The sequence below is a fragment of the Nothobranchius furzeri genome, chromosome 5 (genome assembly GCF_043380555.1).
Source record: "Nothobranchius furzeri strain GRZ-AD chromosome 5, NfurGRZ-RIMD1, whole genome shotgun sequence".
In the NCBI taxonomy this organism is placed as follows: Eukaryota; Metazoa; Chordata; class Actinopteri; order Cyprinodontiformes; family Nothobranchiidae; genus Nothobranchius; species Nothobranchius furzeri.
Window position 1 is genome coordinate 69,069,583 of NC_091745.1, and position 27,860 is coordinate 69,097,442.

At 42.0% G+C, this 27,860-nt stretch overlaps 1 protein-coding gene across 1 annotated transcript; it reads left to right on the forward strand.

Moving 5' to 3' along the window:
• Positions 1 to 683: 683 nt before the first annotated feature.
• On the forward strand, positions 684 to 22,036 carry si:dkeyp-97a10.2 (uncharacterized). Its single transcript, XM_015950033.3, has 6 exons — positions 684 to 883; positions 1,229 to 1,379; positions 1,948 to 2,313; positions 7,008 to 7,247; positions 21,423 to 21,528; positions 21,833 to 22,036. Exons 2-6 carry the CDS (start codon positions 1,328 to 1,330, stop codon positions 21,891 to 21,893), a joined length of 825 nt encoding a protein of 274 aa, XP_015805519.3. The 5' UTR covers positions 684 to 883; positions 1,229 to 1,327; the 3' UTR covers positions 21,894 to 22,036.
• The last annotated feature ends 5,824 nt before the right edge of the window (positions 22,037 to 27,860 follow it).

Here is a 27,860-nt window from a genome sequence, read left to right on the forward strand (position 1 = left end):
TGTTCTGAAGAAAGGTCAGGAGGCCGCCTCCATGTGGGAGGAAGACTGAATTGTAAGGTGGATGGCAGGTGAGGACGTGGGCCTGAGGGATTAGCTCACTGGGTGAGGCTAAATGGATCAAAATCCCTCACTGAGTTTAAACACCGGTTGGTTTTATTGTGATATGGGAAAATTAAAAACAAAACTTTCCCATCGATTCAAATTGTCGGCATTCCCCTTCACGTCCTCGAGCGAGCTTCTCAGCTGCAGACCAGGAACAATTATTGGAAAGAAAAACGAACGGAGCCGATCTCATGCCGCATTCTTCCACATCGGTCACATTATAAAGTCCAGACAATGTATGCCATGGTCTGAATGAGAAGCCCGGAGCGCAAAGCCTGTTTCATAAAAACGTCTTTTCCCCTTGCAAAGAACACACCATTGCATTTTTATCCGTGTTTACAAACAGTTCAACAAAAGATCCGTGAGCGTCCATGGGTCGAACACGTCGCATTGTCGAGGGAGCGGGGCCTTGAAACGCAGGTCAGAGAAAAGTGGAGGTGGCGTGGGAAGGGGGAGGGATTTGTACAATAGAAAGCTTATTTACTAAATAAACAAAGAAAGAACTGAAAGCACAGGAAGGCTGACGTGGGCCGTGTGGAGGAAGGAAACCAGCTGAAAACAAGGAACGCCTTCATAGGACACTCACACACAGCCTGAGCCTGAGGTGAAACGGGCCGCTCCAAAAAGTTTCAGTCGGGTTAGAAACAACTTCTCAGGATGTAACAGAAAGGGCTTCAGAGGTGTTAATTTATTTAAAGCCATAAATCTACTCGCAGACTGAACCGCGCTGCAATTTAAACCCGAGACGACGGCGTGGAAGACTCTTCTGCACTTCCCATCGGTAGGTGAATCTCACTTTAACTTCAAGGTAAACAACAGAAGTTCCAGGATGTGATAAATGCACAGAGATGGTGTTCCTGTGCTCTTATCAGCACTCTCTCTCTCTCTCTCTCTCTCTCTCTGCGTGGAGCAACAGTTTCAAATGTTTTTATTTTTACAAAAGCTGTTTTGGCAGCAGACTGTTTTGTTCTGATGCTCTCTGCTGAGCCAAAGTTCTGCTCTTAGGATGCTTCACAGATAAAATAAAAGAATTCGCTGAATGTTTGAACTTCATTTTTTATTATTGATGCATGTTTTTTGGGGGGGTAGTAATTTTCTCTGAAGGTGATGTTATTCTTTGCCGCAGCGGCGCGCCTGCAGCCCGAGTGCACAGGAAATGGCGAGCTGCTGCTGAGGTCGTGGACACATTCCCTTTCTCTGCTGTCTCTCTGCACCAGCGGGTGTTATGGATCTGCTGGGTTTCGTGTGCTGGACAGTTGCCCCACTGCTACTCTTGTGTAAGGCTTTTTCGTTGCAACCGCTGCAACTAATGATTTGGAAATGGGTGGAAAATAACTGCTAACACATTTTCTTACATGTGTTGCTTTTGTTCCATTTTTCAGTTTTTAAAACCAAACTAGGCCTTTTAAATCTCTCACAGCACTCAGAATCTCCAGCCTTAAGACATTGCACCCTTACGTAAACACAAAGGACTTCTGGTAAACTGCCTCTTGCATTAATAACCGCACTTGCATTATTTACACTTCCTCCATGGTTCGTTGATTAGCTTAAGACACATGATTAATAGCCCTATTGGTAGGTGCACACAAGCTTAGCAGGCTTTGACACAGGCTTTAGGATACTGATGTGGTTTGATGGATATCACATTAGGCACAGATGACATGCACCATAAATCACCGCTTGACATTATTTGACAGAAAGTAGCCACATGCCATGTGTTGAAACATATGTGTGTTATAGAGAAGGCGTGTTTCCTCTGTTGGCTTTTGATCATGTGATCAAATGAGTGAAACAGCCAACTTTAAGTTGTTTTAGTAACAAATGGTTCAAATCTTATGTTCTCAGTGCCGTGTGGGTCTCAGTGCATGACGGTGCACGTCATCAATGAGCAGCCTGTGTATATAATCCCTGGCTCCACTCTGGATCTCAAAGTCCGAATCAGGATGAGTCCCCTGGAGGAGATCTCCATGGTAACCTGGGAACGGGAGCCCGAAACCGGGTTTGACCCGGTGAGAGTGACACTGGCCACATGCAGCGGCGGCGTCCTGAAGTGCGCCGGTACAAGGCCAAACGTCCGTGTGAACACAGAGCAGCAGGAGACGACACTTCAGATTAATGGATTCAGCAGAGCAGACAGCGGCGAGTACTCGGTGACTGTGACGGATCGCACAGGAGCCAATACCTCTGCACACTGCATCGTCAGGGAATACGGTACAGTACGATGAGCAGCATGGGAGGACTGTTACTCTAATTAGGTGCAGAGTCACCTCATTACTGTCTACTAGGATAAGTTAGAGCATCTTTTAACCAGTTGTGTCCAGCTTTTTAGGGGATTCAGTTTAGTGCATGCATTAGACAAAGATTTGGTTTGCATTTTCAAGAAAATTAACATTATGAGATATGCCAGGTCAACTTTGTATGTATAAAATGTAAAAATAAAAAATAAAGTATGTAAAAAATGCATTAATGTAGATAAAGCACTAAAAGAGCATTTTATTCATATCTATTTATCCTTTGATGCTCTTTTTAAAACCTAGGGCTGTGCTTCTGAATTTGTGGGGCGTGCCCTCTGGGGACGTGGAGGGGTGTCTGGGAGTGAGAAGCAGGAGGATCCCAAGGCCTAGTCCACGTAGCCGGGTTTTTTTTTTAAACGAATATCCGCCCCTCCAAAAACTTGCATCCACACCATCTCGTTTAAAAAAAAACTCTGTCCACACGTACCCAGATAAATACGTTGTTAAGGACATGCCAGACCTGTAGGCGGCAGTACTTCCCCTGTTCTTAACCTCATCCTTCGTCTGTGGTTTTCCGCAAGGAGCAGTAATTCCGTTTGCAAAAACAAACAAGCAAAAAGCGCTTGGACAATTGATAAAGCAAGCGCAGCTCTGAGGGCATCCATGCTGTCGGCTAGTGTAAACACAAGTCGCTCACGTGATGTCAGCATTTTTCTGTCGCGGAAAGTGACGTTGCGGACCTTAAAACTCCGGTTTTGTCTGTCCACACACAGACACCCAAAACGGAGAAAACGCAGATCTTCACTTTGGCCGGAGTTTTTAAAAAGATCTGATTTCGTGTGAAAAAACTCCGTTTTCGTGTGGATGACAGGCCGAAACGTAGAAAAATATCTACGTTTTGGCAGATCCCCGGCTACGTATGGACAGGGCCCAAGTCTTTTTTTCATGTATGACTGATAAACCAGCCTCCGGTCACTGGGTGGCAGTATAGCTCAGACTAATCAACAGGCTGCCAGTTTAACCCAGAGAGAAAATATCACAAAGCCTTTTGATTTGCTGTAAATATGGTCAGAAATGAGGATAAATCCTCAGTATCTGAGCTAATGTGCTAAAAGTTTTCCTTTCCCAGCATAAGCATTCAGATGAACTGTTAGAAGATGACTAAAGTTCCACAATAATAATAAACAGAGGAGATGTTGAAGTTACAACATTTTTCTGAAGCACGTGGGTCTGTTCAGTGTAAAAAAAAAGAAAAAGAAAGAATAAACATTACAAGAACCGTGGCTAGCAAGTGGTTAGCTTAGCATGCTAACCACAATGGGTTGAGGGTGAAAAAGTGTCATGATCCCTTGGGGGAGGCATGACACAAAATGATTGAGACCCATTTGGTAGAGACCATCAAACCTTCCTCTCCCCACAGCTTGTTGCTCATCCAGGGGATTTCCGGGCATTCCTGGGCAAACTTATATAATCTTTTAACTGGTCCTGCGTCTGTCCCGAAGAATCCTTCCAGATGCAAAAACCACTTCAACTGTCTCCATAACGTCAGTCTGAGCTCCACGCCTAGTCCCAGACCTCACTCCCAGCAGCCACTCTCCAGAGGCCCCACGGGGGCCACAGGTGGGGTGGGAGTGTAGCTCAGTCGACAATTGCAGCTTCACCTTCAGACTCAGTTCTCTCTTCACCACGACAGAACTATTCAGCATCATAGCAGACCAATTTGCGACCACCTAGAGTCACTTATTTTCAAACCTGGAGTTGTCAATCCAACTCAATGTGTCTCAGAATTGGATTTGCAGCAAGACCACATCGTCTGCATAGACTCTTTAGGACTCTCCCCTCCTTGGTTGCACCAATCAGTGACAAGCGTGATCTTTGTGGTGTTCAAGACCCCCCGAAAATGAGCCTGGCTGATTAAGGGCAATGCAAAATGTACAAGGACTAAATGGCCCCAGAAGGAACCTGAAGTACCTCCCAATGGATTACCAAAACGGACAGGGTCTTAACTCTTCTCCAAGTCAACTAAAATCACTATGGGAAATAAATGCATGCACCATCAAATATGTTTGCAAGAATAAAGATTTGGTGTAGTGGGCAACAACTAAGACAAGAACAATTAAGCCTGAGGTCTGACAATTACTCGAACTCTCCTTGAAGATATGAGTTGCTGGAGATATGAGATATGGGATACTGCATCAGAACTGAAGCCTTGACTTTTTGATAATTAGATGTTTTAAACATGTATTGTGTTTTGGGCAAACCTGCAAAACCTCAAAATGTTTCTTTTTTTACTTTTATAGACTATTTAATTTATTATTCCATCCATCCATTTTCATCCGCTTATCCGGTGTCGGGTCGCGGGAGCAGTAGGCTAAGTCGAGAGGCCCAGACTTCCCTCTCCCCAGCCACTTGGGCCAGCTCCACTGAGGGAAACCCAAGGCGTTCCCTGGCCAGGTGAGAGACATAGTCCCTCCAACGTGTCCTGGGTCTACCTTTAGGCCTCCTCCTGGTTGGGCGTGCCCGTAAAATCTCACCAAGGAGGCATCCAGGAGGCATCCTGACCAGATGCCCGAGCCACCTCAATGGGCTCCTCTCAATGTGGAGAAGCAGCAAATCTACTCTGAGCCCCTCCCGGATGGCTGAGCTTCTCACCCTATCTCTAAGGGAGAGCCCAGCCACTCTTTGGAGAAAACTCATTTCGGCCGCTTGTATCCGCGATCTCATTCTTTCGGTCACTATCCAAAGCTCATGACCATAGGTGAGGGTAGGAACGTAGATTGACTGGTCAATCAAGAGCTTCGCCTTCTGACTCAGCTCTCTCTTCCACATGACAGACCGGTACAACGCCCGCATCACTGCAGATGCAGCACCAATCCGCCTATCGATCTCACGCTCCAGTTTCCCTCACTCGTGAACAAGACCCCGAGATACTTAAACTCCTCCACTTGGGGCAGGACGTCATCCCTGACCCGGAGAAGGCATTCTACCCTTTTCCCAATCAAGGCCAGATGGTCTCAGATTTAGAGGAGCTGATTCTCATCCCAGCTGCTTAACACTCGGCTGCAAACCGCTCCAGCGAAAGCTGAAGATCACGTTCTGATGACGCCAATAGGACCACATCATCTGCAAAAGCAGACACCTGATCCTCAGGCCACCAAAATGGATGCCCTCCACACCTTGGCTGCGCCTAGAAATCCTGTCCATAAAGGTTATGAACAGAATCTGTGACAAAGAGCAGCCTTGGCAGAGTCCATCTCTCACTGGGAACGAGCCCGACTTACTGCCGGCAATGCGGACCAAGCTCTGACACCGGTCATACAGGGACCTAACAGCCCGTATCAGAGGGCCTGATACCCCATACTCCCGGAGTACCCCCCACAGGGCCCCCTGAGAGACGCGGTCAAACGCCTTCTCCAAATCCACAAAACACATGTAGGCTGGTTGGGCAAATTCCGACACACCCTCCAGGATCCCCGTAAGGGTATAGAGCTGGTTCAGTGTCCCACGGCCAGGACGACAACCACATTGCTCCTCCTCTCCAGAACCCCTTAATAGACCTTACCAGGAAGGCTCAGGAGTGTGATCCCCGTGTAGTTGGAACACACCCTGCAGCCCCCCTTTTTAAGTAAGGGGACCACCACCCCGGTCTGCCAGTCCAGTGGGACTGCCCCCGATGTCCACGCAATATTGCAGAGCCGCTTCAGCCAACACAGCCCCACAACATCCAAAGCCTTAAGGAACTCCTGGCAGATCTCATCCACCCCCGGAGCCTTGCCACAGAGGAGCGTTTTAACCACCTCAGTGACCTCAGCACCAGAGATTGAGAGGCCAACTCAAAGTCCCCAGACTCTGCTTCTTTACTGGAAGACGTGTCGGTAGGATTGAGGTCTTCGAAGTATTCTGCCAAACGATCCACAACGTCCTGAGTAGAGGGCAGATAGTCGTGATGGGGAAACATGGATGGAAATGTTGTTTTCTTGCAACGCTTTGAAAGTGTTGCAACATCAGTTGATGAAAACTTAAAAAATGACTCTGCTCATAAATCACCCAGAATAATGGCTTAAAAAGCAGAATTGTTTCAAACATATCAGCTGATGCATTCTGGCGTGTTTTAAAACCAACATAATCATAACTACTATAAATATTCTTTAATTTCACACCAGTGCACATTGTTTTCCTCTGAAGGTGGAAGTCTCATTTAATATTGTAGCCCTTGAAATTAAATTTGCCTCAAGGCTTTGTTCTTGTGTTCTTTCTTTTTGTTTTTGCCTCTCTAGATCATTTGTCTCATTGTGGCTGTCTGATTTCTCGCTTTTTTTTCTCAGATCTTTCAGCTCCAACAGTATCAATTCATCAGCTCCACTCTTTACAACTTCTCTCTGGGCGTGCAGTGTTTTCCATCATCCCATTTTCCAACTTAATACCTCACTCTCTGATCTCATTATTGTCTCTGAACCTGAGCCAGCTTCTCCTGACAGCATTAAATGTCTCTCAAGGTTCTTTGTCTTGGACCCTTTCAGACAGGCAGGTACCATTATTCTCCTTTTATAGAAGACAGAAGCCTACAACGGAAGCCCTTTATGTCTCTCTTGTTTCCATCCAGCCCTCATTTATTTTACCTACACACCTCTTTCCATATTTGACCTCATGTCTGTTCATCTGTCTTTGCAGAGGCAGTTCATCATGTCTCCGTCAGCATCAACGTGTCTCACTCCTTGCTGGTTTGCAGCGAGGCGTGGGGGACAGACCCCATTTTCAGCTGGCTTTATGAAGGAGGCGCCATCACGCAGACGGTCGGACGAGTCTCCGCCGATGGGACAACATTGTCTGTGTCTCTTTCACCCATTTGCGGCCACTTCACCTGTGTGGTTAGGAACAAGCTGGGTGACAGCTCAGCCACCTACACGGCAGGTACTGATCTTCTGTGTGAAACTTTATGGAACCTCACATCCACCTTGTAGCAAATTTTTTATAAACATTTTATAATTAATAGTTTATGAACTTAAAGAGGAGGAGGAGATTTCGAAATTTGAATGGCTGCAGCTCCCATCCCTTCTGAAAGGTGCACCTCAAACCGAGCGCAAGCGCTAACAGGCATGTTTTTGATCTGTTCCTGCTCAGACACACCTGATTCTGACTGCTGGATTATCTGTAACACTCGTTTTATTACATCAAAAGTGTTCAAGCATCGAAAAGTCCAAAACCAGCAGAAATCTGGCACTCGTGATGCTAGCTCACCCCGGCTAACACTACAATGAGCTAAAACAACAGTCTGGTGTAGCGTAATGTTAACCGCTACGCTAATCATTCCAATATACAAAAGATAAATCCTTTTTGTGCGCCTCCTTTCTCATCCACAATTTGCATTATTTGCATTATTTAATTCAATGCAGATCAATAGCATTCAAGCTAGGTTGGTGTGCTAAGCTGTGTGTCAGTGCTTCACCCTGCAGTGCATGCTGGGAACTGGGACACATTCTCAATAGCTTCTTTGATTAGACCCATCTTGGCAGGAAATCAGCGTAAAGTTGTCGCCATGGTGTGTCTTACGAAAACATTGTGGTGGCAAACCGAATTTTGTAGTGTTTGTGCCTCATGAATGGGATGTGTCTTGGCAAAACAGAGGATGCCCTTACGAAAAAGAAGTATACTTTAAGTATTTAATTTCAAGTATACTTAAGTGTACAGAAGTTTATTTGCATACTTGTTCTTAAAGTTTACTTAGAAGTATACTCCTTGGGACTAAATTGGGCCGCTAAAAGTATACTTGAAGTATACTACAAGTATACTTCAAAGTAATAATTTAAGTTTATTTGTAGTGTACTTCTGATATAATTGAGTATACTTTTCTCTTTGAAAGTATACTTAAAGTAACCTCACAAGTGTACTTGGAGTGTACTTCAGATATAATTGAGTATACTTTTCTCCTTGAAAGTATACTTATAAGTTTACTTGTAGTGTACTTCTGATATAAATGAGTATACTTTTCTCCTTGGAAGTATACTTAAAAGTAACAATATAAATTTACTTGTAGTGTACTCCTGATATAGTTGAGTATACTTTTCTCCTTGAAAGTATACTTATAAGTTTACTTGTAGTGTACTTCTGATATAATTGAGTATACTTTTCTCCTTGGAAGTATACTTAAAAGTAACAATATAAGTTTACTTGTAGTGTACTCCTGATATAGTTGAGTATACTTTTCTCATTGAAAGTATACTGAAAAGTAACAGTATAAGTTTACTTCTAATAAAATTGAGTAAACCTTTGCCTTTGAAAGTATACTTAAAAATAAACTTTAAGTAACATTATAAGTTTACTTGTAGTGTACTTCTTAAATAATTGAGTATACTTTTCTCTTTGAAAGTATACTTAAAATTATACTTAAAGTAATAATATAAGTTTACTTGTAGTGTACTTCTGATATAATTGAGTATACTTTTCTCCTTGGAAGTATACTTAAAAGTAACAATATAAGTTTACTTGTAGTGTACTCCTGATATAGTTGAGTATACTTTTCTCCTTGAAAGTATACTTATAAGTTTACTTGTAGTGTACTTCTGATATAATTGAGTATACTTTTCTCCTTGGAAGTATACTTAAAAGTAACAATATAAGTTTACTTGTGGTGTACTTCTGATATAGTTGAGTATACTTTTCTCATTGAAAGTATACTTAAAAGTAACAGTATAAGTTTACTTCTAATAAAATTGAGTAAACTTTTGCCCTTGAAAGTATACTTAAAAATAAACTTTAATTAACATTATAAGTTTACTTGTAGTGCACTTCTGAAATAATTGAGTATACTTTTCTCTTTGAAAGTATACTTAAAATTATACTTAAAGTAATAATGTATGTTTACTTGTAGTGTACTTCTTATATAATTGAGTATACTTACAGTTTTGAAAGTACACTTTACAGTAAACTTGACGTAATATTATTTTAGTACATTTAAGTATCTCTATTTTTTCTATAAACACATACTGCAAGTAACATTTAACATCTGCTATTTGCTTACTACCAATACATTTAATTTCCACTATTTACTGATACTTCGTCTTTATGCAGAGAAAAAAATTTAATAAAATAGCTAAGTCATTTTGTTTATATTTATTAAACAGAGAGAATTAGAACAGAACAAAAACAGACCTGTTTACCAGGATTAATCAAAGATGAGAACGCAAACTGTTCTGAACATGACGCGTTAATTCTGTCCATTTTGAAAGACTTTTTAAAAATGCCTTTAAAAAAATCAGTCCATTTTATGGATCCACTTGCTTGGTTGTTGATGCCTTTTTGAAGTTTTCATTGTTGCATTTCTTTCGTATTATTTTTCTCACATCTTGAACGCGCAGAGATGGAAACTTCAACTGAGCATGCCCTGTGAACACACAAAGCAAAAAAATGAACACTTGAACTGTTAGGTGAACTCTGACACCACAAAATCTTTACAGTTCGTACACTGTAAACCCGAATAAGTACGCAGAACTCAAAAAATGTAAGGCATTCAGTTGCCTCATATTTTCTGAGTTTATAAACTCAGATATTTTAGTATATCAGACCATAAATAAACTTAAATATTTGGAGTTTATATTAAATATATTTTCAAATTATGATCAAATTAAAGTTACTGATTAAGCCAACTCAAACAGAAAATAAAACAAAATTTGAAAGAAACAATTACAAACGCACACTTTTGAAAACTGGACAACAGCAGTGTGTAGTCTTTCTTTGAGTAGGTGGTTTAAAGCAACATCAGGATGCACATCGATTCAACATTAACAAAATATGAATTACACTAACCACTATCAAGTAAGTCAGTGAGTACTTTATGCCATTTGGCATAAAACTAGTTGAGTATTGAATCGGATTAGCCTATGGGCTAATCCGATTAAATTATTCACGCTAAACTAAAGCCACAAATGGAGTTGCCAGACTCAGAACGGCTGGACGAACAGAGAAAAGGTAAAACTCAACTGTTCCTCCCACTGTCTTCATGGGTGACCCCGAGAGGAAAGTTGACCATTGAGCAGGGTTGATGGTTTATCCCTTGAGGTCCACGTGACAGGGTGAGGAGTGAGCACCACCTCACCCCTGCCACGTGGACCTCAAGGGATAAACCATCAACCCTGCTCAATGGTCAACTTTCCTCGCGGGGGTCACACCCATTAGGACAGTGGGAGGGTTAACTCAAGGAGAGGTGGAAAATGAACATATTTGCCCAAATGGTGGTGTGTTACTTTAACATCAACAATTAAAGAGCAGACAAATAGTAAATTACATTGTGGATGTGGACAATGCTCTAACAGAGTGAGTCATCTGAATCCACCACTCTTTCAGATTTTGAGTTACACATGTAACATCAGGTCATGTTTGACTCTGCAGCTTGGGTGACAGTTTAGACTCATCAAGACCAAGTAAGATTTTCTGCGTGAACTCAAATGTGTTGGTCAGTCCCTTCGGATAATCTAGATGTAAGGCATAGATGAGGCCGAACATTACCAGGAAGGCATCAGGAAGCCTGGAGAGGTTGACAATCACATCACCCTCGAGGATAACAGATTCTCACTGGGTCGTACGTAACCGGACTCTCGGCATCATCTGTGATGGTTGTCAGGAGGACAACTGCTGCATCCCTGAGGTCCGGCTCATTGGTATCATCCTTACAAAAATGAAAGGGAGATCATACACTAATCACATTTGAACTGAAACTCTGACTGTGGACATTTTTATTTCAGTAGATTTTCATGTAAATAACAATAAATGCAGTCTGATAGACTCCTGTTTAGGGCTGGGCAACATATCAAAGATTTATCGTTATCCAAGTTCTTGTCTCTCATCCAGATCATTTTTCCCATGTCAATAAATTTGATAATAAAAAAATGAAAAGATGTGTAAGTTGGCCACATTTATGTCCCTTTAAGAAGCTGTAGCACCTTGAGTCATGTAAAATTTTAGTCAATGTAATACATGAGACAGCCCCATCTAGTGGACAAATATTGTTGCTACGCATTCCTGTAGTTATCGTCTACTTATTGTTATCGAGGTGAGATCTTCAATAAATGGTGATATTGATTTTAGGCCATATCGCCCAGCCCTACTCCCGTTCATTCTGTTGCTTTGTGCTCTCATTTACGAATAAAGTGAGATGGCTTCTGTGTGTGCCAGTGTTATGCTAATGAAAGCTACTTGAATTCTTTGCAGTGATTGTTGATTTTTCTCAGTGCCTTAAAGCCTGCCACACATGAGAGCCATCTGCTGAGCAAACGGTCTCGAATGACCGCTTGCTCAGCAGATACCTCGCCATAGGCGCCTGATTTTCACAGAGTTTTCCACCTCACGAGACCCTGAGGTGAATATCTGACCAGTTAAGATATTTTCCGCCTCACAGGGGTAAAAACTCGCTGTGTGTGCACTACTGAGCTGCTGGCTAAGCTGAAATATTCTAGTGGACAACCAAAGCACGTTCTCCGCTCACATGACCCCAAGATGGCAGCCCCCTGTCTGCATGTCAGAAAAGAAACAACACAGAGACAGAGCTGGAAACGGAGGAAATGCATATCCTTTTTTGTTGATGAAACGTCGCCACCACCGGCATTTGAAGGTTAGGAAAATATGGGTACGGTAGCTGGAAAGATGGACCAGGCAAGGAGTTTATGCCAATTTACTCCAAGAGATGCACCTGGAAGACCCAGAATCCTTCCGAAAGGGTAATGGAAACAGTGGGCCCATCGATCCGCAAGGTACCGTTTTGTTTATTTTTCAGACACGCAGACAGGGTAAGGGGCTGTATCTGAATACATCTTGGGGTCATGTGAGCGGAGAAAGTGCTTTGATTGGCCACTAGAATATTTCAGCTTAGCCAGCAGCTCAGTAGTGCACACACAGCGAGTTTTTACCCCTGTGAGGCAGAAAATATCTAACTGGTCAGATATTCACCTCAGCGTCTCGTGAGGCAGAAAACTCAGTGAAAATCAGGCGCACATGGCGAGCAATCTGCTGAGCAAACAGTCATTCGAGGCCGTTTGCTCAGCTGATTGCTCTCGTGTGTGGCAGGCTTAAACATCTTGCCAAAGGTTTGTAGTTGAAACAATGGCACATTTTCCAAAATGTTCATGTGCGTTGTCCTTGTGTTGTCTTTATGCATAAATAAATAGAATGATTTGTTCAAATTTACAATACTGGGACTTACCACACATGTCCTCAAAAATCCAGAGGTTTCCTCACGTAGATAGACAGGAAGGGCATGGAGAACAGTGGTACGCCTTGTGTGGACATCATGTAATTCCTAAGAAGATTAAGAGTGTAAATACTGTCAAGTTTACTAATCAAACTCAATGCCAAATTGCTCTGACCAATTTTCCAAGACAGTGATATCTGCATCTAAATCCAATGATAAACTGCTGAATTCAAAAGTTAATTTGAATTGTTTAGCATTACATAATACGGAGGGGTATTAGGGCCACTGAAGAAGAAAAAATTCTGAAAATAAATAAAGTCAGAACTCTGACATTTATCTCAGTATTCAATTGTTTCCTTCAGTGGCCCTAATACTGCCTTATTGCCTAAGAGTATTAGAGTCACTGAAGAAAAAGAAAAGAAATGAGAAAAAAAAAGTCAGATAATTTCAAAATTCTGGGATTAAAGTCAGAATTCTGACTTTTTCCATGAACCTAAAACCAAACAAACAAAAAACTATTTAGGAATTGTTTTTGTTAAAAAAAATCAAAACAAACAAAAAAAGCCTGAATTTTAAGATTTAAGTCAGAATTCTGATCCCCCCTCATAATCTTCCCCAATTTCCCCCTTTTTTTTGTTTTAGGTACCAGTCAGAACTCTGAGATTAAACTCAGATTTATGACTTATTTTCTCAGAATTCTATATTTTTTTTTCCATCAGTGGCTCTAATACTCATAGCATAAAGGCATTACCTGTAAATTGTATATTCACCAGTTTTAAAAGACAAATCTGTATACATATATACATACATACATATATAGTCATGTTATTTAGGATGTGCCATCAAAAATGCTGATTGTGAGAATTACTCACCAGTGGTCTCACTTGTATGAACCTCTTGGGGGTCAACAGCAGCATGCCATCAATCTTGTGTGCAGAGAGTGGGGTTGGATCATTGAAGTCTGACTGCAGATTCATAGACAGGCTTCCCGGTGTGGCTGACAGCTCATAGGAACGCAGACGCTCTACATTTACACATCTACACCAGGAAGCATAATCAGTAGAGAAAACATTGTGAATCACAAGGTAGATCTGTGTTAGGCCGGGGACACACCGGCCGCGGAAGCGCCAAGAAGCGAATCGCTCACGAAATTCGGCCGCTGCTCGCCGCTCCTCAGTTCAGATCAGACGCGCCCCAGTCGAGGCGCGCCTCAGCTCAGCTGTAGTTTTTCTTTTAAAACACTTGGTGTCCTCAATTTCCTCTCTGCCTTTTCTCAGCTATTTTCCTCTACGTGTGTGTGCGCGCGCGCATGTGTGTGTGTGTGTGTGTGTGTGTGTGAACCTATGGTATGAGTTGTTTCTGCCAGTTGAATCTCTTGGAACCCGCTCCAATTCTGCAGCTGTATCCTAGCAGTTTCTTCCGAAATGGGTACGCAAATAAACATGTTTTTCGAGGGTCGTACAGCTCCTTGTGTTTCTCAACTTCCATAATTAATTTAAAGTCATCCATCTTAACTGCTTGCCTCATCTTTCTGCCTCTCTGTCCTGTTTGCTCCGGTGAAAAGACACCCAAAACCACACACCCCTTCACGTGGTCACACACGCACACAAGTTCGATGTGTGTGTGTGTGTTCGTGTGGTTTTTCTGCAGTGTCTGATTACGAACACATTTGACTATTGCGGAATTTTATTTTGAAATGCTTTATTTTGTTAACTTTACCGGCCTGCCTCTTATGTCTAGGTTTGACTTCCTGCCAGAATTGACGCGATTCACCCGCGGCTCGCGAAAAAAATAGAGCCGACGCCGAAATGATCGCTGCACGGCGCGGGCTGGGGCGCCGGCGCGAGGCGATTCGCAGCGCTTCGGCGGCCCATGTGGTCTATAGAATAGCTCAACAAGGGCGCCGAATGAAGGCGGCCCCATTTTCGCGGCGCTTCCGCGGCCGGTGTGTCCCCGGTGTTAGTCTGCAAAATTTAGGCAGTCCTCCACTATATATATGAAGCTAAATCATTAATCATCTAAATTGTGTGTGTGTGTGTGTGTGTGTGTGTGTGTGTGTGTGTGTGTGTGTGTGTGTGTGTGTGAGGAGATTCAAGTGTAAGGCCGGGGACACACCGGCCGCGGAAGCGCCGCAAAAATGGGGTCGCCTTCATTCGGCGCCCTTGTTGAGCTATTCTATAGACCACATGGGCCGCCGAAGCGCCGCGAATCGCCTCGCGCCGGCGCCCCAGCTCGCGCCGTGCAGCGATCATTTCGGCGTCGGCTCTATTTTTTTCGCGAGCCGCGGGTGAATCGCGTCAATTCTGGCAGGAAGTCAAACCTAGACATAAGAGGCAGGCCGGTAAAGTTAACAAAATAAAGCATTTCAAAATAAAATTCCGCAATAGTCAAATGTGTTCGTAATCAGACACTGCAGAAAAACCACACGAACACACACACACATCGAACTTGTGTGCGTGTGTGACCACGTGAAGGGGTGTGTGGTTTTGGGTGTCTTTTCACCGGAGCAAACAGGACAGAGAGGCAGAAAGATGAGGCAAGCAGTTAAGATGGATGACTTTAAATTAATTATGGAAGTTGAGAAACACAAGGAGCTGTACGACCCCCGAAAAACATGATTATTTACGTACCCATTTAGGAAGAAACTGCTAGGATACAGCTGCAGAATTGGAGCGGGTTCCAAGAGATTCAACTGGCAGAAACAACTCATACCATAGGTTCACACACACACACACACACACACACACACGCGCGCGCGCACACACGTAGAGGAAAATAGCTGAGAAAAGGCAGAGAGGAAATTGAGGACACCAAGTGTTTTAAAAGAAAAACTACAGCTGAGCCGAGGCGCGCCTCGACTGGGGCGCGTCTGATCTGAACTGAGGAGCGGCGAGCAGCGGCCGAATTTCGTGAGCGATTCGCTTCTCGGCGCTTCGCGGCGCTTCCGCGGCCGGTGTGTCCCCGGCGTAATTTGACTTATCCACACAAAGCTAAAAACATAACATTTAAGAATCTGGAGTAACAGTGTACAGTAAGAACAAAATTACAACACTAAAATACTGTGAAATTAATAGAAACAGCGTTCTACGGTTCAAGATATGTGCAACTGAGCACTATTTAAAAAAACTATGGAGGGGACAAAAATGGAGGGAAGGAGGGAACATAGCATCAAGATACAGCACCGCTTCATCTTTTGCGGTCACAATCCTCTTCTACGGTTAAAAAAAGCAGGCTGCTTGCAAAGCTATCGCACGGGTGCTACAGGGAAATAGTTTACAACACAGACTGATTTTTTCATCGCTGTACAAGAGACCACTGCTCATGTACTTTTAATAAGTGGACGTTTAAGTTTGACTTGGTGGCGCTGAGCTCCCGCTTTTATTTTTTTCTAAGAACGTCACGTTTAAAAAATTACGATGGAGGGGACAAAAATGGAGGGAATAAGTCTCTAGAAGTCTAATAAAAAAGTATCTAAAATAATGCTAACCTTTAATAATGAGATAGCGTTGCTCTTTTTTAATAAACGGACTTTAGTCGTACACAAAGTTAATAACACAGCTAACTCATGCAATGACTTAGCATATTAGCTTGCTACGTGGCCAACATTACTCACCATGTCCGTCTTAAAAACATTTAAAACATTTAAGCAACTTTTATGGCGGCTACTTACGTTTAGCTCAGTGGTGCAGAACCAGTGACTGTCAAGTGCAGATGCAGAACAAAAGCACGACCTCCAACAGTTAATGCTCCTCTGACCCTCGCTCTTCTTCTCGGTCTGCTGAGAAGCTTCGAGAGCCGACTGAGCAAATGATACAAAATAAAAGCACTTCCTGTGCGTGTAATTTCACAATAATTCGTAATTTCATGCTTAATATGATATTTAGGACAGACAGACAGAGTAGTTATTTCAAAATAAGGCAAAGTTTCAAGCAAGGATAAACTTAATATGGAGGAAGTGATTATGTTAAACAGAAAGGACATGTCAAAAAGGACTGATTTCAAAATATATAAAGCTTTACAACAGGATTTGATTGTTAAGAATATAGATATTAAAGAAAAACGGGAACTGGAAGTGAACATAATGATAACAGATGAGGAATGGGAGGAAACACTTGAAGCAGGCCATAAACTAACTAATAGTCCGTCTTGGAGGGAATTTGAATGGAAGGTGAAGATGCATGCTTTAAAACTCCACTTATCTTGTCTAAATAGTAATGTTTCAAATTTATGTTGTAGAAAATGAGGGCTAGTGGGAGACTTTTCACATATACTTTTGGACTGCCCTAAATTCATACCATTCTGGGAAGGTGTTAGGGAGAAATTGAAAGAACCTTGAAGGTGAAATTACAATTTAAGTTAAAATGGTTTGTACTGGGAATGCTGTACCAAAAATCACACACACATAATGGAGACATACGTAATCAGAATTCTGCTTATGACTGCCAAGAAGTGTATTACAGTTTTATGGCTGGACACAGAACCCCCAAGGGTGGCACAGTGGAGAGACAGAGTTAGACAGGTCTACAAAATGGAACAAATTAATGCAAGACTATGACAAAATTTGGGAACCAATAAAACAAATGTTAGAAAGATAGTACTCTCATGTGAAAATTATTATTATTAATTTTTATTTTTTTTTATTTATGTTTTTTTGTCTTTTGGGTGAGTTATTTAGCTAGATCAAAGTAAAATGTAGAATGTAGAAGAGAGCAGATACGATGAATACAGAGAAAGCTTGTCAGAACTATATGTACTGATTGGTGACTTGGTTAAGTTGGATAGATCTCATGGCCACAAGGAAATTCGAACTTTGTTAAGGGAAACACTGCCCTGGAGAAGGGAAGAAGAAACTCAAATGCATCTCCATGTAAATGTTGTTGTTCTAATTCAAAAATAAAAAGTTCCAAATATATCTATCTATATATATCTCTATATCTATCTATATATATCTCTATATCTATCTATCTATCTATATATATATATATATATATATATATATATATATATATATATATATATATATATATATATATATATATATATAATAAAGACATTAAAGAACCGAACTTCATGAATGTTTTTTGTGACAAAGAAGTATCTGTTCCAATCACTCTATCAGAGAAAAATCAGAGTTTTAGAAATAACGGGACACTCAGTAGAGCCATTATATTATATTTTTTACAAGTGTATGTAAACTTCTGACCACAACTGTATGTATATATATATATATATATATATATATATATATATATATATATATATATTTATTTATTTATATATATATATATATATATATATATATATATATATATACATATATACTTATATATATATATATATATATATATATATATATATATATACATATATATATATATAAGTATATATATATATATATATATATATATATATATATATAAGTATATATATATATATATACTTATATATTATATATAAGTATATATATATATATATATATATAAAGTATACTTATACATTACTTGGTGAAATATACTTCTGATAGAGTCAAGTACAAGTATAGTCTAAATGTAAGTAAACTTTAATGTAAGTATGTATTAAAGTATACTTAGTAGTATTTAAAAAATGTACTCGGATAACTATACTTCTAATAAGTACATTGAAAGTAAACTTGGAAGTATACTGTATTCATTTTTAGTATACTTCAAGTATACTTCAGTGTACTTCTTTTTGGTAAGGGTGATGTCTTGATCACGTGTGGAATGTCTGCCAAGCCCTGGCCTGCGACTGTATTGAAAATGAAAGTAAATGCAGGCAGTCTAAGCTAAGTCAGTGAAGATGGCAAACTAGAGAAATGCAGAGATCTGAGAGTTTCTCTCGGTTAGAGCCGAAGCACAGATCACCAGACAGTTCACGAGGACTGTGAGCGCCAGACACCTTATGGAGGGGATTGTGAAAAAAACTTACAGAACGTGGCTTACATCGCAACAAAAAACAAGTTACGTTCAAGCTAAAAGCTTTGGGTAGAGACTGAAAGAGTGAGATTGTGGATACAAGCAGGGTGGCCGGGCTTTCCCTTAGAGATAGGGTGAGAAGCTCGGTCATCCGGAAGGGGCTCGGAGTAGACCCGCTGCTCCGCCACGCTGAAAGGAGCCAGTTGAGATGGCTCGGCCACCTAATTAGGATACCTCCTGGATGCTCTCTGGTGAGGTTTTACGTGCACGTCCAACTGGGAGAAGACCTAAAGGAAGACCCAGGGCACGCTAGAGGGACTGTGTTTCTCAGCTGGCCAGGGAATGCCTGGATTCCCTTGGAGGAGCTGGCCAAAGTGGCTGAGGAGAGGGAAATCCAGACCTCCCTGCTTAGGCTGCTGCCCTTGCGACCCGACGCTGGATAAGCGGCCCAAAATGGCTGGACAATCGCATAATGCCGAACATATCGGCATGACCTACCATGACATTTTCGGTATCAGAGTTGTTTTAATTTTGACTTTACAGATTTTATCTAATCTGTAAAGTCAAAACTAATCTTTGTTTCTCCAAACTGAGGAACCCGAGTGCCCCCTGATTGGGGGGCAAACCCTTTAAGAAGAACTTTCATCCCCAAAGATCACCCAAAAATTCAGTAAATATTGTCATCCTGCACCTCTAAATAAGCCGCAGAGCCACGGCTACAAGACCATGCAAGCTTTTTTGACATGTTCCAAACACAACTAGAACTACAGTTAAAAGAGTAAATGGAAAAAATGTGTATCTATGAATTCATTGAGGTTTGGGGGCTACTGCTTTATTTTTCCTAAGAAAATCCGTCCTTAAATTAAATATTTTTCAGGCAGACAAGGAAAAATCTAGTTTTTTACAATGTTACATGTCCATTTACATTTAATCAGTAACACATGAATCATTATTTACATGTCTCAACAAATCCCGCAGGAGTTCCCTTCAAAATGAGAAAAGTAATCAAATAAGCCTTGTGGTGTCAGAAATATACTCATGTAATTACAGACATGTCATTTTCAAGGACATTTCTCAAAAATAGGCTTAGGGTCTAAAGAGCAAATAACCTTTGTGATGTTAAAAGTTCATAACCTTTCCGATCTACTGAGTGGCCCTTTTTGTGACAGTTTCACAAAATAATATTAAAAAATAAAATTAACTGACATGTTCAGTTTAACTAGTTAGGACCATTTTAACATTTATTACAGATTAACAGAAAATGACATAATTATTATATCAGCATAAGTTGAAAAGCTTGAGTTTTCTGGATATTATTTTAAGTGTAAAGCAGCAAAAATCCCACATCTTAACATTTTCTAAATAATATAAATAAATAATAAAAAAGGAGCTGCCTTGAGCTAATTGTGTTGTTTTTTGACTTTCAGCTTCACTCTTTCACCCTCAGAGACATTTTTTTTCCTAACGGCTGTCACTAAAACTCAGAAACAAGCAGCTGATGATACAGACGCTTTCAGCTAAAGACATTTAAAATATTTGATTCAAAAGTTCAAGAAACAAAGCAGAATTACAAAGGAAATTTTAACTTCCACCCCAAAGTAAAATTGAGTCTGTTGCCACGTTCCCAAGAGGCAGATGAGTGGGTAAATAAAATTGGATCCAGTCAAGTTGTTCTCCTAATCTGGCAGTAATCTGTTAGCTTTAGCTTAGCATTAACAACATAAATGAATGGTAACACCACTGTAAGCTCCCACTGCAACGCACAAGGACACGACGCAGCGGCGTGGCGTCTGGCAGACATTGCCACTTCCGTGTTTACTGTATAACGTTTACAGCATTTCCCGCTGACGACAGTAAACGTGAGTTTTGCGGCCGCTGCGTCGCGTCTTCATGTCTTGCAGCAACAGCTTAGTGTTGCTCTGTCATCACGCAGTCCCAAGTCAAAATTGGCACCCTTAATACCTCCAAGTCTCTAATGAATTAAGTTTGAACAAAAATTAGGATTATTATTGATTTTGTTTGTACTTACTTTGAAATGCTAGCTGTTACCATTCACTTACATTGTTTGTGCTAAGCTAACGCCAATGGAATTCATGCCAGATTAGGAGAATGTCTGAGCGGATCAAAATGCTTTGTCCCACTTTGGGGTGGAATTTTTGGATTATAAAAACAAAAACAAAAAAATGACAGGAAACTTTCTAAAGTCAAAATAATGAAGTTGTTTTTACGTGAATGAAGAAGTTTGAGATTATCCATTTAACCTGTTGTTCAGAGGGCAATGTTTGAACCATGATAAGACAAATTAAAGAAAGGAAAACATCTTTATTGTGTGCAGTATCAGAGTTATTATGTATTATTCATATTTTCCATTTTTCCGGTAAGATTACCTGTGAAATTACTTTGTTATTTTTGAGCCAGATGCACGTCTACAGATGACCTCCAGTTCAGCGCAAAACGCATAAAAACACACAAGTTGATCAAAATTTCTCAGCTCCTAGCACGTGCTTTTCAGTTTATGCGTTTCTATTCTGAATAATAACATCAGAGCACCAGCTAATGACATTGTGGGGGGAATAATCTATTGTAATGTTATTTAAACGGCCCTTTTAGAGTCACTGATATGCAGAAATCCTGCCTGTCTGAGCTTTGTCCTGACTGCACTCCGCTCTGCTCTGAGTGTTGTTGCTGCTGTGGTGATTCAGTGAAAAAGGATTTTCCAGACTGTGATCAATAAATCACTGCAGCCGCTACTGCCTGTGCTGCTACCAGAGCTGCTAAACAGGCGAGACAAATGCAATTCTTCGTATCTGCCAAAAAACGTGATGATCCAGAGGCGGGCAGGGTATTTCTGGATCCTTCCTGTTTTCTCCTCTTGTTTCTGACTTTACTCAGGGTGGAGAGGGGACTTTCCAGCCCTTGAGAGCCACCGGATCATTTCTGTTTTACCTTTTTGTTGTTATTGTTTGTTGACAGCACCCTGCAAATCCGAGGGCAGAGGGATGACAGTGGCTGTTGTCTGTCCTGTCCTCTTGCTGCTGCTGCTGCTGTGTGGAGGTGTGCTGGCATTTCTTCTGTGGAGGTACAGTAATGCAAGTAAACACCGTGTCAGGCACAAATCTCATTTCAGGCTACGCTCTGATGATAAAGCCAACGCTGTGAGTGTGAGGACGAAAAAGGAAGAAAAAAACAACACACTGTTAAGACAAGGGGAAAAAAGTGAGAGTACAGAGTGAAACAGAAAAAGATGCGACATGGCATCCTCCCACACGATATGCAGCATGACAGCCCAGGCTGTGCCTGCTGACAAAACAATTGTCATTTTTACTTGAGTCTGTTCACAGTTTGTCACTGCTGTTCGATCTAAATTGAACAATTCCTTTCAGGAGACGCAAGCACAATAACAGGGGAGAAAGGCTGCACGAACACGTGGATGACACCATCTGAGAGGGAAGGCCTAAGCTGCTGCTAAGAGGTCTCAGAGGAAAACTCGTAACGGACGCGACCTTCCTGTCCTCGGAGCAGTGTGACCCTACATTGTATTGGCACCATTTGAAGTGTGAATTGATTTCTGACAAATAAAAAAAAATATTTGTATTCAGAGTTAGATGTTCGACATGAGGAGACAGCGGCGACCTTATACTGCCTCCTGCTGGACGCCGAATGAAACTAAAAAGTCAGCTCAGAAATGTTGATGCATTATGTGATAAAACATAAATATCTGGAATTGTATTCTTAAATATTTAGTATTGTTTCTTGTGTTAAGGTGTCTGTCTATACGTATATGTGCTAAACCTTTCATCTATAAGTGTTATAAACTGGATTTGAAGTAATAAATGTACAAATACAACAGGTGTTGAGGCAATGTGCAAGACATTTTACATGATGGGTCTTTAAGGAAAATATTTTTATCTATTTTTCTAGATCTAGACCAAAAATGTCAGTTTTTTATGAAAAAAAAATACTGTCATGTTCTGTGTCCCCTTGGTCCCCAGCCCCCTCCTGATTGTCCTCTGTGTTCTCCTCATGTTCCTCCTGGTGTTTTCCAGCTTCTCAAGTCTCTCCAGTCACCCCTCTATAGTTTTATTATCTATAGGTTCAGCTTTTCATTTTGTTTGTTCCCTTTAGTGTTTGTGTCCTTCCCCACTTGTTAATTAGTCTTCCTTACGCCTCTTGTCATTAGTTGTTTATCTTGGCCCTTAGTTTCCAGGTTTAGTTATGTAGTGTTTTTATAGGTTATGTTATCTTCCCCTCTGCTTGGTTTTCCCTTCCCATGTACTTAATTGATTTCACCTGTCACCTGTTCCCCTGATTGCTTTCCACTGTGTTAAAAGCCTGGCTTGTCCTTCAGTGTTTGTTGGGTCATTGTCTTATGTGTTGCATTGTTCGTTCCCCTCTCGAGTATCTCCTAGTTCCTGCTCGTGTGTGAGCTTAGTTAATTTAGAGCTTTCAAGTTTCTTTTGTTTAGTTTTTTTTTTTTTTGAGTATCAGTCTTATTTTGTGCTTTGGACTTTTCAGCACATCCTCCTTAAATAAAGGACTTGTTTTTCTTAAAACCTCTCCTGCCTTTGAGTCGTTCTGGGTACTTCTGCATCCTGGGTCCAACCTCCTCTCCTAAACGTGACAAATACAGCACAAAAGTTTGTTTTTTCCTTCAAATAAAACAGTTTTCTATAAAATAATTAGTTATAAATGTAATTTATTATATTTTCATGCAACTGTAACGTGAGGAAATATGGGTTTTCTATCACAAAGGTGGTGTTGGACTCAGCTGTGTCAAAGCTGGGTCGCTGAGAACTTTCACCCACAGATTAAGACCTGCTTAAAGTTTACATCCTCAGCCTTTTTTGGTTTATTTTGGGCAGAAAATCTTGTAATGATATTCAATTTTAAATGGTAATATAAATTTTTAATATTTCCCATATAAGAATTCTTTAGTTGGTTAATTTTTTAATTGAATAAGTGGACAGAAATATTTTCCACCAAGCGGTTTACCTGCTAGTTAGATGGTTAACCCCACTTGCTGGTCCAAATTTCTAGATGTCAACTTTTCTTTTTTTTTTTTTTACCATGTCCTGTCTGGCTGTGAAACAAACAGAATTGATGGCTGAATGCTGGTGACAAGCCTTACAGATTTACTCTCAGATGGAGCATCACAGCATCTGCTTTTAATGTCACGCCTGATACTTAAAACTTTATTGTTATTGTTTTTGAATGCTTTTTAATTCCGACCAGACACGGAGACAGAGGTGAAAGAGAAAGGAAAAGACAAAAGGTGGGGAGAGAGGGGGGAAGGGGGGGGGGGTCCACAAAAATAAACAATAATGAACAAGAGTCTGCATCAAGACCTGCAGAAAGAGAAAGAATAGAAAAAAATGGGACACACAACAATACATCAGGAGCAAGCTATCACTGCATCAGCCTGATGATGAAATATAAAATCAACATTGTTTAACCGAACAATAACACGATAAGAAATCATAGTGCATTTAGTGGCAACGACAGCCTTAAGACATATGTTGAATGTGCCCAAGTCCATACTTATGAGAGCACCAGGTGAGCACCTGTGTGTGTACACGCGCTTGAATATGTACGGTTTCTCTACAGAGACGTCCAATAGAGAGTGTGAGGGACCACAGATCTGCCCCTAAAGATGTGCAGGAGACGGGGGGAGCTCCAAGTCTCAGAGATCCAGGCGCTGCCCCAGAACACAGAAACCCCAAGGAGACTGCAACCAGAAAGGCCGCCGCCCCCCTCGAGAGGCACAGAGGATCGCCCCGGGGGGCCACAACCAGCAGCCGGCAGAGTCCCGGGAGATATCAGCGGCAAGCCCACAGGCCCGCCCGCAGCCTCCCACCCCCTAGCCGGCCGAGCCCGGGACCCAGCGACCCGGGACCCAGCGACCCGGGACCCCGGGGCGACCACCCCCGCCAGGGACCCAGCAGAGCCAAGGGAACCCAGACCCCACCAGGCAGCCACCGGGATTGATCAGGCAGAGGCCAAAAATCTTAAACCCCCTGACCCGGGAGCCACGAACACTCAGGCAGACCAAGGCACAACCCCTCACACCAGGTGTGACAGGGGGAGGGGAGGCAAAGATCTATATCATCAAAAGAAGTCCCAGGAGAAGAGAGGAGTCAAAGGCCCCACCTGACATATACAGTCATACACAAACACAGTCACACACTCCCTCCCTCATGCTCACACATGCACATACAACCCAAGACTTACAAAACTGCACACCGGACACCCACTCATGCTCCCCATACACACCCTATTCACTCTGGTCCCGGTACTGCTGCACATGGGGTACAACCATTACCGGTTCCCAGAGTTTGACCCTTTCTGCTGGGGTGCTGATGAGCAGGCTCCCTCGCCCAACGCTGAGCACAGCAACCCACCACCCCAGACCCCAAACAGACGGCCAGATCTCCCTCCTAGCCTCCAGCCCCAGGAAGCCAAGCAACAACAGAGGTGTGCTAAGACCCCTAGTCTCCCCCCGCCTGCTCCAATATAGTGTTGTGTGTTGATGAGGTGTATTCCATGGCTGTGGTGAGCGGGCAGTGCGGGCATTGTCTGGCCTATGCCAGCTGATGCCACCGCACCACCCCACTTACACCTACAGCCCTCGGTGTCTAAGTGCAGTTTAAAATTGGAAGTGGGCACCGGCACTCGGGAAGAGGCTGAGAAATCCCCCTGCCAAGTGCCATTGAATGTGCTCACTCCCAAGGCCCTAAGTGTGTGTTTGCGTGGAATGTTGTCTGTGGAAGTGTTTAAGGTGCAAATAAAAATGGGGGCAGGTTGCCACAGGAATGCGGAAATGGGGTCCATACCCGCACTCCCTGACTTGTCCACTCCCCAAGGTCCTATGTACATGTTTGTGTGATGATGTGAGGGAGCAGGAGGAGAAAAATATGCAGGGATGGGGAGGAATGGCTGGTTGGGCTTAGCCTTCCAGGGAGCCAGCTCCCCCACTGGTCCCAATAGGCACCTCTGTTGTCAAAATGCCACCCAGGGCATGGAGACCCCAGCCCATCCTGCCAGGGCCCAAAGCAGCAGCACTGCAGAGCCTCACGGAGTCCGAGGGCACCAACCCAGCTCCACCCCAGCAGAATTTCTATGCCCATCCCTGCATTTGCACAACTTCAGGAATATATAAGACATAGGACATCCAGGTAAGGTTGGGTCCACCCCTCCTGGACCTCCCCCTCCCCTGTGATGGGACAGCAGAGTAGCCAAGGTCTACCCGAGGCCCCTGAACCCGGGCCAGGAACTGCTGCATGTTCCCGGCAGCATACATGTCAGGACCCGACCCCCAAGGCCCTGCCCAGATCCCCACACGGGGCCGTCTGGGTGGGGGTGTTTTTGATACACGTCAGTGTCCGTGGTTCTTATAAGACTAGACAGGAAATCACACACAGTTTCAGTGTAAATTATCCAGAATTTTTCAAAATAAAAGACCACTGCAGTGATGCTATTTCTGATCTATGTGCATTACATGTGACCTAAAGGCTTATTTGCTCTCATTATCTCTGGAGAAGTGCAACGGGGTGTTTTTCATGGCTTTAATTGTGATACTAAACAGTGATATCAAACATGATCTCCTTCTTATGGCGGATGGCATAAATCGTCGAAGCATGACCTTCGAAGTCTTGAAAGATTTTGTGATCTTGTGAGTCCAGCGAGGAGGACAGTGGAGATGCCGCTCCGCAGCGGAGACTACTACCGGTCTTGACTGACTCACCAGTGTGAACTCGCCATAAGTGATAAAAAGCTCTACAGGGTAAATTAATTTTTTCTCAACCCCCTCCACTCCATCACGTACCTCACAAGAAGCATTAATACCTTATAGCCATCCATGTTCACGTCTCAGAACAGGCGAGGTAGACAATGTTGGCATTTACTGTGTTGTGTTTGTCTTGGCGGATCCTCCAAAGGAACAACTTTACCTTTATCTGATGAAAGAGGCAAAATAGTGATGGGATTTATGAGTCTTTCATGGGAGCTGTTCATTAGTTGGTTGTTTACCTCAAAGAGCCGCTCAAAAGACTGGCTCCTTTGAACAAAGCAAAGCCAAGAGAGTGGGGACTCTACAGGGACTCGGCTCTCATCGTTCACTTTGAAAACCCGTTCAAAAGATTCAATTCGTTCATGAATGTCACATCACTAAGACAAAAACGATGTCCGACCGAAAGAGGGGCGAAACTAGAGACAACATTTGGAATGCGTTTTCTGAATGTTGAGGACTCAGAGACCAAGAAAGACTCAAACTAGATGCAGACCTCATGATTATCCAATTGTAATTTTAATAGTTGGAAACCACAAATTAAACATGTATATAATAAGGTTGCGAGAAGCATCTACATTATGAATAAAGCTCGACAGTACTTGGATTATAAATCACTCCATGTCCTTTATTATTCATTGATTTATCCCCATCCTATTTACTGTGTAGAGGTATGGGGTAACACTTATAAAACATCTATTGTACCCTTGTCTATCATACAGAAAAGAGCCCTGAGAGTCGTTCACAATGTTAGATTTAGAGAACACACTAATCCGTTATTTATATATTCAAAAATACTAAAATTTGAAAATTTACTTCAACTATAAACAGCGACGTTCATGTATGAAGTGCATAGGAAATTATTACCAAGCAAATTATTAATGCTATTTATAAAACCAGATGACGTATATAATTTCAGGTGCAAACTTAACTTTAGGCATACATATTTTAGAACAACATTAAAGTCATTTTGTATTTCTGTTATGGGTGTAAAAGTTCGGAATAAGCTAAGTGGGGATCTAAAGTAAAGTCCCACATTGCAGAAGTTTAAAGAGAAGTATAAAAATATTATACTAATTAATTACATGGAGGAGGAGGAAAAGTTGTAAAGGTGTTGCATTTTATTTCTGGTGAACTGGGAGCTGTGAATATTGGAAGGGGGGGGGACATAAAAAAATGTAAATTTTGTTTGTGTGATCGAGGAGAAAACATGTTATAAGAAAATGGCTATGACACTCAGTGTAGGGAAAATAATTTTTTTGTTTTATCTTCCTTGAAATTTGATTGGGGGGTGGTGGGGGGGGGGGGGGGGATTATATAAGCCTTGCCTCTGTCAGTGCACCCCAGGGCAGCTGTGGCTACATCGTAGCTCATCACCATCAGTGTGTGAATGGGTGAATGACTGTGTTGTAAAGCGCCTTGGGGGTTCCATGACTCTAGAAGGCGCTATGTCAAATACAGGCCATTTACTTTTTGAATACTTTAATCTGTCTATAGATTTACATGTTCAATAAAGAAAGAAATGAGAAAATATGAGGTCAGCTGGTTTGAGAATATGAACGCACATAGAGGGGTAAGGGAAAACTGTTTTCCTACAGTGGTCTAAAACAAACACTAGGGGTGTCAAA

What these genes read in the sequence shown, in the direction of transcription:
- si:dkeyp-97a10.2 (XM_015950033.3), top strand. Translation starts at nt 1,328, where the DNA reads ATGGATCTGCTGGGTTTCGTGTGCTGGACAGTTGCCCCACTGCTACTC. An exon ending in CTCAGCCACCTACACGGCAG is followed by an intron (nt 7,248 to 21,422) that starts GTACTGATCTTC and finishes GTTTGTTGACAG; the next exon opens with CACCCTGCAAATCCGAGGGC. An exon ending in CTGGCATTTCTTCTGTGGAG is followed by an intron (nt 21,529 to 21,832) that starts GTACAGTAATGC and finishes AATTCCTTTCAG; the next exon opens with GAGACGCAAGCACAATAACA.